We start from the raw sequence: 16,532 nt of genomic DNA, 5'->3' as shown, positions 1-16,532 counted from the left end.
GGATTTATAGTGAAAAACTTTGTTTTTACGGGTTAATATTTTCATACTTTGATACTGGGAAAAAAAGGTCCCATGATAGTGTTTAAATTATCCGTCAACGCAAAACCTTGGTTGCACATTTGCAAACATGTTTCTTTGTCCAGGTTGTAAGAATTGTTATTCCAACTCGGGCTCCTTGTGGAGTTGGTATGTTCTCTCCCTTTAAAGAATGGGTTGCATAAAAAAAAACATACGATGTAACATCCCAATTCTGAAAAATTACCTGAAAATTACTCAGTTGGGATTAAACTTATCAGCGTCGCCACCTCCTGCAAAAACCTTTGGTAGGACCCTCCTGAAAAATAATCCTGAGACTCAGTGAAGCTTTCCTGGGTAAAAAAGCATACCAATAATAAAGTATACAATTGGAAAAACATTGAATCTTAAACCGATGCGCACACATTGTCGGCTTTTTAATTATAGCATCTGGAATGTTCTTTCATTAATATTGAGATTGAATATGAATAAATGAATCGATTCATCGTTAAAGCCAAAATTACTGAACATGAAACAAATTTAGCAAATTACTTTTTTTGTATGTATAAAAAAGTCAGTACATGAACTCGTGTAGTAACAGTTTGGCCAAAATATGCGATATGGATAGATTTGTTTTGATTATAAAACTATATATTAGGCAATGTTTTGGAACATGGTTTACATCATTTTTAAAGTGGTTATAAACAATGAGACATTCACAATTTTCCAAATGTTAATGTTGATGAAAATGTCAAAATATTTATCGTGGCATGTTACATTATAACAAATTGAGCAGACATGTAGAGTGCAACGTCGCATATCTGGCAATCTCACAGCCGCTTCAATGTTTATTTACTGTACTTTGTACAAAAGTTTCTGAACGAAATTGTAATTGCACCCTTCCCAATAAATATTACAGAGAACAACGAAACATCCAGCGTGTCTTTTGGCCCTGGTATTTTGGCAGAGGTGGGAGCACGCGCACTCTACCCCATCGCATGCGGTGAGCTGTCGATCGACTTGTAGTGAACCCATTTATACTGCTAGGTGGGCAGCGGCTGTGGGGGGGGGGATGGGTGGAGAAACGTGCATCGTCGTTTTAAATGCCGCATAGGGAGATTGAACTGGCGAGCTCTCGATTGCGAGTCCATTGTTGCTGACTGCTAAGCTTGACACCACAGGCATCTCAGTGTTAATGCCGTATTGATTTCTTCTCCGAACAAATGAAAGGGAAGAACTTACAAATGATCACATGCAATTGTATTTTTTTTTTATTTAACAGAAAATAACGTTAGATCTCTTGGCTCCATTCCTCATACCTGTACACAAATCCAGGATTTCGTTTTTTTAATTGTCCATCAGGAACTTGGTGTGTCGGTGAATATTGGCAAACGTGTAACAGTTTCTAATGGGGTGGAGGACAAGAGGCCTGTGACGGGACATGGAAGCCATTAGACGAGTCCGTCCTCCTCTGCACGTCACTCTCTTCAACTCTCTGGCTCGGCCTCCTCCTCGTCTTGCCTGATGACTGGAGAGCCTTCATGGGGGGGGGGGGGTCGAGGACAGCGCGATGGTTACAATGACGTCATGATGATTTGACGTTGGCTGATGGACGCCCATCACCCTAAATGACCCAAATCTTGTCAGATCACGCAAGCTACGTAAATTGAGCTTGGACAGTGCTTGGACGGGTGACCATGCACACAGGTATTTATAGGGCTGCAGGACTACGTGGTGGGCAGTAGAGGGCAGCACAGTAAAATCCATTCTGTACACAGATGCTTCCACGTCGACCCTTTACCATAACAAACCCGCACTGACAATCATGGCGAAGCATGGTCAAATAGCCTCCACCACCCAAGCAGTGTGAGGAGGCCCTCGTCCAGGAATGGATTGATAAGGGGGGGTCTCACAATGTACGTTTATATTTTGTCAAATCCACCTACGAGGATGTGAGATGTGGCATTGCATGCGTGAGAGGTGCGGGGAAGTGCTCCGTGATGGCGGTGGTGCTTGGGGAAAGTGAACATGAGGGATGTAGTTGGTGAATGATGCGTGGGATGAGATAGGACCCTGTGTGGTGCAGTAGGACCACGGGTTTGAGCCGTGGTCCTACTGTAATGGTTGGCATGGGCCCTGGTGCAAGGAATTAAATGTGGCCCCCTGTCCAATTCCCCCCTTTAAGCCAGGTGCTTGAGCCACTCATCTGCTGGGGGCTGAGAAACCCAGGATGCATGTTTCTGGGGGTGGGTGAGCTGAGCCATGGGGCAGCAACCATCTCGGTTTGTGGCCCTGAAGCTGCGCTGAAAATTCCACATTCCACCAGCGAGGGCCAGTCTAACTGCTGAACGATCGCCGTTGACTTTTCACAAAGCGGTAGATATTTTACCAACCCCTTGAGGGATGATGGACCAAGTTCCTCACCGTCGAGTTTTTTGAGCCGAGGCAGGCGCCGAGTTGCCTCCTCCATCCAGTTCCCCTCGCCCGAGTGTTTATCCTCCAGGGGGTTGCCCACAAACACCAGGTCGGCCAGCGCAGGCAGGTCGGCCAGCCGCACAAACTCGCCTAGGCCACACCGACACCACCCAGTAAAACAACACGGCGATGTCACACCTAGGTTTTCACAGCCACTCGTATTTCAACCGCGGCCTTCCGGATTAGACTGCATATCACGTGTTTCTTCTCTCAAGCTTTCTCCCGCTTAACTCCTGCACGCATCTCCAGGAGTTGAAGTGGGTCGCCGGAGGTTTGAAAGAAGAAATTAGAAGAAATGCTCAACATGCAGCCTAACCCGGAAGGCCCAACTTGGAAAACACGTCGCATTGAGGTGGCCGGGTAGCTCAGAGGTCAGAGCATACTGCGGGTACCCGTGGGAACCCAAACTAATGCAGGACTCTGCACTGAGCTGACATTGACCATTAAAACATACGGACCACTTAACAGTGACAGGCATTCACAGTGCGTTCACGTGAACAGATATGCTAATTGTGTATTGGGATAAGGTGATAATAATTTATGAGACTGAATAAATTAAAGTGTTAATTTGGATTCTTCCTGTGCAGTGCTTTGAATTTATGTTTTCACAGTTTTCTTAATGAAATAAATGTTGTACCTATAAACTCACTTTGAGAGTTTTGTGGTTTATTGAATCCAGGTGATCACAATGTAATTTTATCCAGGCCTGTACCAAGGTTCCCAATCACCTGGGATGGCTTTGCACACCACTCACCTCTCATTCACTCTTCGCTCACCCCACCACTCACTTTTCGCTCACCCACCCACTCGCTCTCCATCCTCCCAAATTCACCCCGCTACTCACTCCACTCCTTGACAAGGTTGTTGGACATGTAGAGCACACGCAGCTTCTTCAGCACGTGGATGCCCTTCAGCTTTTCGATGTTGTTGTAGGAGATCCACAGCTCCTCCAGCGTATCACCCACAGCCTCCTGCCACCACAAATACAAAGATCCCCCATGTGGTCGTTAACCCCATTCCGAGACATCTCTAAGTTGCAGGGTGGGTCACATTCACCGCTGAATCACGAAACGCACAATCGGTTAGCATTAATATTATTTAGACAGGCATAGTACTGTTGTTGTAAAATACATTGCACTCACCGCAGAGAACCGTAGCGAAACGACCGCACGCTATAATAGCGTATGTGTACATCATCGGAATGGGAAAGGGTTAATAGACTTGGAGTAAGTGTTATTAGTGAGCACCTGGCAAGAGGATGGTGTAGCCAGCTATATGCCCGGCCACTTATGTCTCCTCGGTGCTGATGTATACATATATATACACTGATGTATACATATACACTGAACCAGGTCCTCATTTCAGGCTGTCCACCTAGCAGAGGCTCGGAACTGGTTCAGAACTCACTTTTGTAACTGTCGTTAGGCGTGGTCAGGAATAAAACTCCTGTTGCTGGGATTTCAATATGGTGGGCTAACAACTGCGACACCGCTCCCGACATCACAAAGACAAAGATCCCCCATATAGCCTTAACAGAATGGAGCAAGTGCTGTTCGCGAGCACCTATGAAGGCCGGGATGGTACACGAGGGGGTGGGTGGCCAACACCACGCTCGACACTCTTTGTCTCCCTAATGGTGATGTTTACACACCACACCAGGTACTCATTTGAGGCTAAGTTTATCTAGGAGAGGCCCAGTACCGGCTCAAATAATCGTCACTGATGTGGGCCGTGAGTGGAAATTAAACTCGGTTCACCGAGTTTCTAGTGCAGCGCGCTAACCGCTACAAACCGCTCCCCAGACGTGTGTGTGATCACAAACACATGTACACACACATACACTCGGTCAGAGAAAAGTGAAGCAGCAAAGATACATGTCTGCAATGCAAAGCCTTGGAAGTTGGGTTGGTGAATCACACAGAGATGGAATTGTGATGTGCAAGAGACACTCGTGCATCAGTAGGGCAATGGGGCGGTTAGCCATAGGTGGGAGTCCAGAAAGTGGGTTGCTGATTTATCTGCATGGAATTTTCCGTGTGATCTCCTCATGAAAATGGTTGTCTACGGGTACTCCCGTTTTTTTATGCGTGCAAAATATACTCGGACAGGAGCGTTTCCCAACATCTTGAAATAGGATCCTTCTGAAAAGGGATATTTGATACTCGATGAGACTTTTCTCTATAAATTACCCTTATTAGTACTTATCAATATTATAATAAACTGGAAATATATATTTGGATATAAGTTCAAAGCTTATGACCAAATCACCTGGATTGTGCCCAATCTCGTCAGATCTCAGAAGCTAAGCAGTTTGGGCATGGATTGTGCTTGGATGGGTGACCACAATCCATGCTAGGTTGTCATAGGCATATGTGAGGTGGCATATGCGAGGTGGCAAAGAGGCAGTTCAGCAAAATCTACTGTTGCACTGTGCTTTGATTCTTCTACGTCTATGCTCCCCACTTCCACTAATCCGCACTGACCAGCATGGTGAACTACAGTATTGCCTCGTTAATCACGAACTTGCTATCCGCGATCTTGGCTATCCGCAAATCGCATCTGGAACTCTACACGACTGCATCCAGAGAGAGCGAGAGAAAGAAAGAAAGTGATGAGAGAGAATGTGATGTGGGAAAGTGATGAGTTAAAGTGATGAGGTGAAGTTCATTTTTGTAAGTTTCCTGTTATGATCATTTACATATATTTAATTGCTTATTTACGTATTTATTTAAATAGGTCAATATCATTATCCGCAAAATTTTCTATTCAAGAGCATCTCTGAAACGTATCCTCATCTGTGAAAAGATCTTCATAGATCATCGGATTCTTCCAGTATAAGTAAAAAATATTCGGAATAACGAGGGAATACTGTATCGTTAAAATGACCCCCACAATCTGCAAGGTATGGGGAGGCCTTCATCCAGATGTAGATTGTACATTAATCATTTTATATACGTTTTATATAATGCCACACCATTTCACGTGTTTTGGTTCTAACCAGGAAATGTTGTGTCAGTCGTGACGACTCACCAGACCACTGAGGTTTTTGATGTTGTTACGTCCAAGTGACAAAATCTTGATGAATTCTGCAAGTGGCGATAAAAAACAAAAATAAGAGAGGCCACCATTACACGGCGCCTCACATTTAAAGGCCCAAACACACCAAGGTGTGTCACAATGCCCGACGTGCACACCACACAGCACGATTCACGCTCTGTTAAAACACTAATCGCGCAAATGAGTCCCAATAACGCATTCAAGACAAAAACAGGCACCCAGCTCACAAATCAGTGTTCAAGATAATACACTTTAAAATAAAAACAAAAAAAGACGCGTTTTGCTAAAAAGAGACATTTAAAGGCCAGACTAAAAACCAGACTGCTTCACAACGAGCTCAATCCCAAAAGCAATCTGAAATCTCGTTGCGAGCACACAGCTCTTAGTAAATCAGCAGAACAAAAATCGGTCTCTTACTGAGTCCATTGAGATTGGCAATCTTCTCGATGCAATTTGTGGACAAGGACAGCTTCCTGTGTGACAGAGGAGAGAGAAAAAAAACAGGGATACTGCACCAAAACAAGGATGAGTTGTTTTTGCCAAGATTAAAAAGGAACTCTCTAACCTCGAAACCTTGATACAAATTCATCAATTACAGTGCTTGCCGACAAAGGCTGAGCAGATATGGCCACGTGTGCTTCCATGCGTGCACAAACATCCACATGCGCGCAAACACGTACACAAGCGCACAAACACACGCCCACACACCGCCCCATACTCGCACAAACACACGTCCACGTACCACCGTGAAAAAAAACACAACTCCAAAAATACCCAAGGTAAATAAATGGCAAGCAACCAGGACACGTAGACCCTTTCAAGTCGAACCACATTTAAAAAATATACCTCCATGCAATCTAACTGCATGTAAAACATAATTTCAGTGCATGGAATGTGTATGATTGCAAATGCATGTGTTAGAATAATTAAAATGTTCTCTTGGTCACATCTTTGTTTGTCTTCATGAACATATTATTTTTTTCCCGAGATTTTATTTTCTACTGTACAATGATGGAGTGACACATAAAATGGAACACTTCTGAGAGCACCTTCTCCGAGGAGAGATGGAGTGATGAAGTCAGCTCATATGCAGATGCTAGATAATTACATTGAAGGATCGTGAGAGATGACCAGGGCTTCTGTCATGTAGTGATTTGACTATGGCTGACAATGATGGCATTGTTTTGCACCCCAGGCTTTTCTTTGCAAAAAAATACCTTAGTCACTCAAAGGGCTCTCACCGAGTTTAGACGTTCACAGCTCTCAATCTCATCTTGAGAAAATGTTGGATTTAAATCGTTTTGCTGATTCACCACAATTGTTGCCAATCAGGGACATTGTCAAATTTTTACATAAAACATCTGACAAAGGCAAACAGTCGTCACAATGGGAATCTGGGCCTATGTGTATAACATGACATTTTTCACAGTGGTAGGATTGTATCCAAGCAATCAGATTTCACAGGGTGAGCTTTAACATGAAGTCAAATTCCATGTATTTAAGTGTAACATGGTACCTGGTTCTACAAACCTAGGTTTATCTTTAAATAGGTAACCCAGTGCAGTGGTTAGCACATTGCATAATTAACCTGGTGACCTGAATTAGTCGTGAGTGACATCTGAACCAGTTCTGGGCCCCCACATTCACGAACCTGTACTGACTGGCATGGTGAAGTATGGTCACATCATCCCCAAACACCACCACAGCATGGGGAGGCCGTTATATAGCAGTGAGTTGATAAAGGGCTGCACGCTATTTACATCAATGTAGCTTTAACGTGGACTATGATTTCACATAATTATGTTTAATATGGAAGTGAATTCCATATTAAACATAATATGGAAGTGAATTCCATATTAAACATAATATGGAAGTGAATTCCATATTAAACATAACTGCATTGATTTAGATGCACTGGGTTTAACAGTGCATCTAAATCAGATATAGACTGAGGTTTGAAGTAAGACCTTGATTCTATACTGCTGGATTTAGAGCATGGCATCTGGTCCTCCAGTATCATGTCTATTTATGCTGCCCTATATTGCGCCATGACTGTAACTTCAAATAAACAGAAGCAACAGGAGCAGCAGTACAACTGTACCAACAATAATTGATGGTGATAATATAAACATGCACGTACGTTGCCACGCGCACGCTTTGCACGACGCCACTGTAACGTCTACCGGAGCTGTCATCCCGTCCCCCCAGGGAGCTGGGAACTGGGCGAGGGTCTCGGCTTCGACAGCAGCGCAATTAGGGGCGCAAACGACGAGCGGGAACGGGGGGCGGACACGACACGCACTCGCAGTTGGCGAGCAGCGACAGGGATGCGTCCATCTTCTCGATGGGTGGGTATTGCGCGTACAGCTTCACGATCTTCGCCTCACCCGCCTTCTCGCCTGCCTTCTCCTCCTGGAGACACAGAGAGAGAGTAAAAAAAATTACGATCGTATGCACGGCTCAATTCATCACTCAATATTTTGCGGATTGCTGGCACGTGGCTCGTAAGTCGCAGGTAGACCGAATGCGGTGTGCTGGCGGCGAAAATATTTTCCATGTCCTGATTGTATAGGCACACCTCATACATTCGCACATCTCTCTTTCGATTTCACATTAATCTGCACAAGGGCAGGTGCATGGCTCGCGTTCTCTCCATCACATCCAATCTCGGCACCCTCCCTCTTCACCTGGCAACAGCACTCTGCACATTCTGGTGACGTAGTGTGGCCGGCATGGGTCCTGGCGCAGGGGATGAAATGGGGCCCCCTGTCAAATTCCTCTTACCCCCCCCTCTTTACAGCACGGCACCTGGGCCCCTCTGGCCTGTGGACCACTTTCTGCTGTCTTGATGGCTATGCCACGACTGGAGTATTCGAGTGTTCTTGAGCCAGAAGTGGAAATATTATTTAGAGGGGGGTTTCCCATTTCTGTCCTCAGCGGTGTTTTTTTTTTGATGAAACATCACAAGATGCCATCTAACTTCACACCCAGGACAAATTAGCACATTAACTGTTCACAAATTCAATTACTGTACACTAAAGTCTTCACAAAATGTGTTATGCACTGTCGTGATGGATTGTAGCTCATTAAATTATAAATAAACAAAGGGTTTGTTTCCATAATGTACACATTTTATTAAATATAATATTTGGTTCACCAGTCTGCTGGCCATTTTAGACGACTCTGGAGTTTACCTTCTTGAACAAACGTAGACGAACATTGGTTTACAAGGTTCACAGGTATATATCAGACATTTATTTAAAATCAAGGGTGTATGCCCATTGTCCCCAGATTCATAGCGCAGTGCATTAACCACCGCACCTCCCCGTATATTATATACACGTGTAGAAATCTAAAATGATTTAGTATCTGTCGATACATACCCTCCGCAATTTGCGCGTCTCTCATATTTACAATGAAATGAAGGTTTTGTTTTTGTGAAGTACATTCATCATTAGTGTTGCCCGATTATAATTTATTTTAAGTTACAGTCATAACGTCGTTTGTCTATACTCTATACCCACGCAATGAGTCTTAAAGCCTCCCGAAAAAACAAGTTTCAACTCTTCTTAAAAGGGGTCATCTCTCTACTGTTCACAAAGGTGGCATGGCTGCATATAGAAGACATTTGTCCATATTAGAGAACTAAGATGTAAAGAACTAAGATGATGAAATGAATGCCAGACAGAATGTATGATTTTGGTCATGTTACAAAATGTTAACTATTTCGTGTTTTTATTCCCAAACACAAGCGAATTATAGGACAAGTGGTTCCACCAATATTTTAATCAAACCTTTGTTGTTTTCAGGGGCTGGCAAGTGATTTTTTTAAACGAATTAATGAATTGTCATTTAGGGGCTCAGGAACCCATTACTGTGTTTATTTATACATTAACGTCGTGTTACCAACTTATCCAGAATGTCAAATAACGTATCTGCTTTTATTGGAATTACACAGTGTTCTTCTCATTTACAATTCCAATATTACTGGTGCGGATTCCACACTCCTGTTACAAGGTCCTGGGTGTCCTTAATTAAACGGTAACCACAAACATCACTTCATTGGAAGGGGGGAGGGGAACACAGGCTGAGGAATTTAAGTACTGTACCCTATAAACATCCTGACATCCCTGTTAATGTTATGGACGACAAAAGTCAATGCGGATGATGCTGATGATGCGGGAATGGTGCCTTTGATGTCCAATCAATTGGGCCATAACTCCTGGCAAATTGCTGCACAATTACTCAGTATGTAATGATGCATCGATTAATTGATTAAAACTAAACATGACAAGAAAACAATGATATATCGTACGTTATAAGATCCACAATTTTCGTAAACTCCGTTTTCAAAATATCATCATATCGTGATTATCGTTGCTTGTTAAAAATTTCTTAAATATTAAACTTATTGTGAACTAACAATGATTAACAGTCACAACAACTCTTATTTAAAGAGTTTAAAAAAGAAGATAGCTAATACTCACGAAACATGTGCCTTATAAACGTTTTCTGACGTCATGAACTGCATGATGGTTATGTGATGTAAGCACACACGTGGTTCATTTGCTTAATTAGTTCTTGTGTAACTGACAATACATGCATTATAAACGTAAATGCTCTTCGAATTGATTATAATTTGCTGATAATGTTGGAATTGGTTGACGTGAAATGTGTAATCACTCTGGGGCCCGACATTCACCACAATGCAAAAATAACCCCGAATCGATAATTATTTGATCGAATTGTGACAATTAAAATAAAAGTTGAAAAGCGAAGAGGGCGGGGAGGGGGAGTAAATACAAAGATTCCCCGTATAGATTTAACAGACGTTTGGGGCAAGTACTATTCTTGAGCATCTATTAATCAATACATTCCTAATAATTCGCATATAAAAAAAAGGAATCATTCGGTGTGTGTTAATGCGTACCCATTTCGCTATTGCTTCTTTTATCGAGGTTGCCTTTGCCTGTAAATAAACACAAATACACAAAACCATCCGTTTGTTTAGGCACATATTGAAGTGAAGAGTGTTTCAGAGTCTGGGGGTCCCAGGTCCCCCCCCCCCTCCTAGTGAACAGTCGTGGTTGGGCCCACCACCTGTATACATTCTTATAGTCGAGTAAACAATAAACAGTTGGTGCAATCTTCTTGGTTCTTTCGGTAAAGTCACGTAGAATCTACGTGAAGATGAATCCCTGCAGTCACGAAAGCTTTAAATCGAAAGTTGGTGCAATATTTAACACCAGTGGTGGGAATTCACCCTGAATCATTTACATCATATGTGCACGATTGTTGGGGCTTGGACAAAAATCTAAACTTAGTGCATTGAAATCTCCAGCAGAATGCATGATAGACAAAAGCAGGTCCCATATTTACTCCTATTACTCAGCGTTTAACATCAGTGGCCAAGACTGCCTTGCGTATTGAGCCAGAGGGCCGCCGTCCACGCGGGCGTCCGAAGAAGCGATGGATGGACCGAATAAAGGAAGACATGAAGACGGTCAACGCATCCCCTGAAGATGCCCTGGACCGAGCCAAATGGAGAAGACAATGCCGAAAAGCGGACCCTGCGCCACAGCGGGAACAACGCTAGGAAGAAGAAGACTCAGCGTTTAACATTTGCTTAGGGTCTGTTTAACATTGACCGTGTCGTGCCCCTCCCGTGCGTTTCTGCATTGCGTTGCTAGTCGCCCTACCTCACCCTGTGTGCCTCCCATTCAGAGGTAACTACTCGGGATGGATGAGGTGGTGAGGGTGAGGGGGGGGGTGCAAACAGATTCAAGGTCAAGAATGTCTTTGATGCCATCCTCACCCTCGGTTCGCTTCTGAAAAATAAGTGAATGTCTCAGTGGGCTTGGTAAGATTAAAAAAAAAGTTTATGATAATTGTTTTTTTACCCTTCTATCTGGCAACAAAACTGACACCTTTTTTTACAAGGAGTCATGTTTGCAGGTATTGTGGTCTATGCAAACATGACTCCTTGTAAAAAAAAGGTGTCAGTTTTGTTGCCAGATAGAAGGGTAAAAAACCAATTATCATATTTTTTACTGGCAAATGAGGTTCCAATGGTGTAAAAAAAACTTTAGTTGTATACATATATTTTTAAGTGATGTGTTTATATTTTTTTATACTGTGTACTCCTGTAGTGTTTTTGTATCATGATTGTTTTTTACCCTTTTATCTGGCAACAAAACTGACACCTTTTTTACAAGGAGTCATGTTTGCATAGATCACAATATCTGCAGTCGGAATGCAAACAAAAACACACAACTCTGATAATGTATGCACTGTCCTTGAAATTGATTGGTCCACACCCGAGACAGCTTTTCTTAGAGCCTAGTCTCACATGGTGTTGGACCAGATGACGCCAAAAGGCGCACTCATGACTCCTTGTAAAAAAGGTGTCAGTTTTGTTGCCAGATAAAATGGTAAAAACACAATCATCATATTTTACTACTGGCAAAGGAGGTTCCAATGGTGTTTTTGTATCATTTGTTGTTGTCACGTTCTGACCCGCCCCTACTGGAAATCTGTGAAAAAAAGAGCTTTATAGTTAATCTAATTCGTCCAGTATCAATCAATCTTTGCCATCACCCGGCGGTGGTGGGTATGCACGCCCGTAACCCAGCACTGTGGATGTGGCGAGGCTTGGAGGATCGGAACAAACTGCTCGAATGTCGCGCGCGACACTCCCTTGCAGTGATCATCCACGTGTCATACCCCTGGCTTGCCAGCAGAATGCACAACAGCAAAGTGTGAACTTGATTGCGTCTATAATAGAGGGGGGTTTTTTTTGGTTAGATCGCGTTAAGTATAAACGTGTCGTAACCCTCCACCACCCGACACAGGAAACAAAACGCGGCAATTAGTTTCAGGCTATGTCGGGTGGTGGAGGGATACGACACATTTAGACTAATGCGATCTCACCCTAAAACCTTTATTATGAGCATGAACTTCATACAACTGATCAACAGATAGGGTATTAAAAAAAATCGATTCCTTCTGCCAGATCCTACAGCATTTGCAACAGGTGACATTTTCCCTTACCTCCAAGGTGTGCTCTCAGAAGCAGAATATTTATTTATACTGGAGGAATCCGATTAGCTATAAAGCTATTTTTTTACAGATGTCCAGTAGGGGCGAGTCAGACCGTTACAACACTGAACAATAAAAAAAAACTAAAGGAGTGCAAAGTATAACAAAGGTAATCAAACCAAAAACCGCCACTTTTTTCAAAATATTCTTGCTGTGGATTTCACACGTGATGATGATTGCTTGTGTTGCAGTCGAAACGTCGTGAGAATTGAATTGTTTGATATTTTCATTAATTAATTATTTCCCACTTAAAAATATACACATACAATGAAACAATTTACAAAATATATATATGTAAAAATATATAGAATAAAATGTATAATATAAAATAAAACTATTTTGTATTAAATCTCACCCACACGCGTGGAGTTGTAGTGTTCGGATGTGAGTGTCCCTTAAACAAAAGTAAGCCCCCACTTTTTCTTACTGCCCACATAGAACCAAAAAGCCGTAAATAGTTTGCGAGCACCTCTTAAGGTCCGTACGGCTGCCACAGCAATAGTTACTTAAGCATTAAGTGGGGCCACGTCACCAAAGACAAAGATCCCCCGTGTAGCCTTCATAGACTGTTGGGGCAAGTGCTGTTAGCGAGCACCTATAAAGGGCCGCCACGGCACACGAGGGGGGTGGTGGGGTGGCCAGCACCACACACGGCCGCCTTTGTCTCCCCCAGCGGCGATATTTACACAATTACTACACTACCGCTCCCCATGTCACCGCACACACAGCCAAAGACGATCTTTGTCACCATCCCCAGTTCATAAACCCACTCTGACCCCACTGCTCAGAGCTGTATCAGTGCCGGATTATATCCCAGTAGCACAAGTAGCTACTACGTATGCTGTGGACCCCACACTTTCAAGGGCCCCACGCTATATGTTTTCAAGCTGTCAATTCCGATTCAGTGATTCTGCACTTGCTCTATTACTATAGTACTATACCGCCTTTAACTTTTATGAACGACCGGGTGTTTAAGTTGTGCGATTTGTCGTATTATCTGGCTGTAAAGCAAATGAAAACATACAATTACTTTACTATGCAAGTAAAAAAAATTGTGTTTTAATATTTTTATTTATTTAGGGCCCCTTTATAACATATGCTACAGGCCCCGCACTAGCTTAATCGGGCACTGTACTGTACTCACTTTTGGCGGAGTCGACTTAGCGGAGGTCCAGACGGGTTAATTTTTGCCCCTTCGAAGATTCACTGCTGGCTGAGGGGTCGTGAGGGTTTATTTGACCATACTTCACCACTCTGGTTACCGAACTTATCCACTGACAGAAGAGTGTTAATCCCCACTCAGCCCTGAGCCGGCGGTGTGCCAACTCCACATTCTGACGGAGGTGCAAATAAATCCACGGCGCAACTACAGCTGACTTCCAACAAAATTATACCATATTTTAGCGGCCCGCAACAGATTAATGGCTGGGTCACCGCCTCCTACCACTGCTAGGCCACTGCTAAGAGCACCCTCACAAACGCACGTGTTAAACCACAAGTGTGCTCGATGTGTGAGCAATCACGATCATTGCACACAACAACAACAAGCGAAGTTTCTGAACACAGGCCTGAAGGCCCCAGACACGTGTCAAGCGCCCAGCAACAAACACCATTAACATTGTCAACAACTAAAACGTGTCTCGAATTGAGTCAGTTTATCGCATAAGCGAGCTTGTTTGTTGTGGAGGCGGGTTGTGAGTGTGATTTTTTTTTGCTTTTTACAATATAAACAATTCCTTAAATTGTTGCTGGGTTTTTATTTTATGTACAGTGTTCACCTTTAGCCCTCTCTTTAGCAAAAATGTACAAAATAACGCGAGCGCCGGGCCGCGTTGCACTCACCATGGCGTGGCGCTTTAACCATCGTCGCTAGGCAACGCAACAACACAGGCGCCTGGTCGTCAAGGCAACGGGACAGCATCGACTAACGATGGGGGGGGGGGGTCACGTGCTCGTGTTTGATTGTCACAGAAGGAGGGGGGGGGGGTCACGTGCTAGTGTTTGATTGTCACAGAAGGAGGGGGGAGGGTCACGTGCTCGTGTTTGATTGTCACAGAAGGAGGGGGGAGGGTCACGTGCTCGTGTTTGATTGTCACAGAAGGAGGGGGGGGGGTCACGTGCTCGTGTTTGATTGTCACAGGAGGAAGGGGGGGGGGGGTCACGTGCTCGTGTTTGATTGTCACAGAAGGAGGGGGGGGTCATGTGCTCGTGTTTGATTGTCACAGAAGGAGGGGGGGGGGGGCACGTGCTCGTGTTTGATTGTCACAGAAGGAGGGGGGGGGCACGTGCTCGTGTTTGATTGTCACAGAAGGAAGGGGGGGGTCACGTGCTCGTGTTTTATTGTCACAGAAGGAGGGGGGAGGGTCACGTGCTCGTGTTTGATTGTCACAGAAGGAGGGGGGGGGGGGGGTCACGTGCTCGTGTTTGATTGTCACAGAAGGAGGGGGGAGGGTCACGTGCTCGTGTTTGATTGTCACAGAAGGAGGGGGGGGGGGGTCACGTGCTCGTGTTTGATTGTTACAGAAGGAGGGGGGTGCACGTGCTCGTGTTTGATTGTCACAGAAGGAAGGGGGGGGGGGGACGTGCTCGTGTTTGATTGTCACAGGAGGGGGGGGGGGGGTCACGTGCTCGTGTTTGATTGTCACAGAAGGAAGAGAGGGGGGACACCACGTGCTCGTTTTGATTGTCAAAGAAGGAAGGGGGGGGGGCTCCACGTGCTCGTTTTTTATTGTCATAGAACGAAGGGGGGGGGGGGCTCCTCCTTCAGCTCTCTTCTCATCTTCCAGAAGATCCCGCGTGGGTGCTGCGATTTTTTGTGTACGGGGAGTAATATAATAATAGGTTTTTTTACCATTTTTTCTGGCAACAAAACTGACACCTTTTTTGTGTGTTTTGTTGCCAGAAAAAGGGTAAAAAACTATTATTATATTTTGCTACTGGCAAAGGAGGCCTCATGATACTGGGAGTATGTTACTGTACGGTAACATTTATGTACGTGCCGTGATTACTGCGGGCATCTGTGAAAAAGAGCTTTGTGACTCATCGGATTCCTTCAGTCGAAATTAATATTCAGATTCTGGTTCCAAGAGTCAATGGAGCGCAGCGCCAGACCACTGCTCCACTCGTCCGTCCCATCAGCTGTTACACGACTTTAGCGGTGCCAATTGTTGTTGTGGTGGCTAAATCATGTTCCCGTCTTTGGCTTCCGTTCTGTAACAGTCTCGCTCATTGGCGATTCTTCTAGCCATGATGTGTCCTAATCAAGCCCACTCACTTTTATTGACAGTCAATATGATACCTATAATTTGTGTTTGTTCCTTCATGCACATGTTTTGCTTTTCACGCTTTTTTCCATACGGTACTTTTTTACGTCTCTTGTTACATTTGTTTTGTCAGTGTCCATGTTTCTGAAACTTTTGTCAGCGCTGGCAACGTGCACTGATTGAAAAACGTCTTCCTCAGGCACACATTAATATTTTTAAAATACATGTCAATAACCCTGGTGTTGAGTGGAACATGTTTTTCAAGAATATATTATTTATAAGCCTATACATTTTCAGTCTTGTTTGATGTTTCCAACATGTTTTATAACAACTAAAAATAACTTATTGTATGTATAAAAATGTTTTTAAGCTGCCTTGTTATATCAGAGACTCTGGCAGGGCCATGTAATTAACATCCCTACTCACCTTACTACCCGCAGGCACCTTTCAACTTGGACTTGCCTAGGTAAATAAGGCACACCATTATGACAGACTGTCCTATGTACAAACATTATACATACCCACACAAACCCGGCGTAACCATGTCTCCCTTCAAAGATGCTTCCACCCAATTGGCCACTTTATTTAACCTTGTTATTATAAGATTCAAATAAAATTTTAAAT

The 16,532-nt window shown here is 43.8% G+C and overlaps 1 protein-coding gene across 1 annotated transcript; it reads right to left on the bottom strand.

Moving 5' to 3' along the window:
• Positions 1 to 1,273: 1,273 nt before the first annotated feature.
• DNAL1 (dynein axonemal light chain 1) lies at positions 1,274 to 14,544 on the bottom strand. Its single transcript, XM_078610151.1, has 8 exons — positions 14,488 to 14,544; positions 10,478 to 10,516; positions 7,850 to 7,959; positions 5,965 to 6,020; positions 5,521 to 5,576; positions 3,335 to 3,461; positions 2,440 to 2,580; positions 1,274 to 1,552 (listed from the first exon to the last, which is right to left on the bottom strand). Exons 1-8 carry the CDS (start codon positions 14,488 to 14,490, stop codon positions 1,503 to 1,505), a joined length of 582 nt encoding a protein of 193 aa, XP_078466277.1. The 5' UTR covers positions 14,491 to 14,544; the 3' UTR covers positions 1,274 to 1,502.
• Positions 14,545 to 16,532: the final 1,988 nt, after the last annotated feature.

This window comes from Lampetra planeri, chromosome 33 (assembly GCF_965212315.1).
Source record: "Lampetra planeri chromosome 33, kcLamPlan1.2.h2, whole genome shotgun sequence".
NCBI classification, from domain to species: Eukaryota; Metazoa; Chordata; class Hyperoartia; order Petromyzontiformes; family Petromyzontidae; genus Lampetra; species Lampetra planeri.
This window is presented reverse-complemented; position numbering and strand designations above follow the sequence as displayed.

Bases quoted from the DNA above. Each gene is read 5' to 3' on its own strand.
- DNAL1 (XM_078610151.1), bottom strand. The intron at 6,021-7,849 runs GTGCGTGTCGTG...TCTGTCACACAG, and splicing joins TCGCTGCTCGCCAACTGCGA to GAAGCTGTCCTTGTCCACAA. The intron at 3,462-5,520 runs GTGAGTCGTCAC...TTGTGGTGGCAG, and splicing joins TCAAAAACCTCAGTGGTCTG to GAGGCTGTGGGTGATACGCT.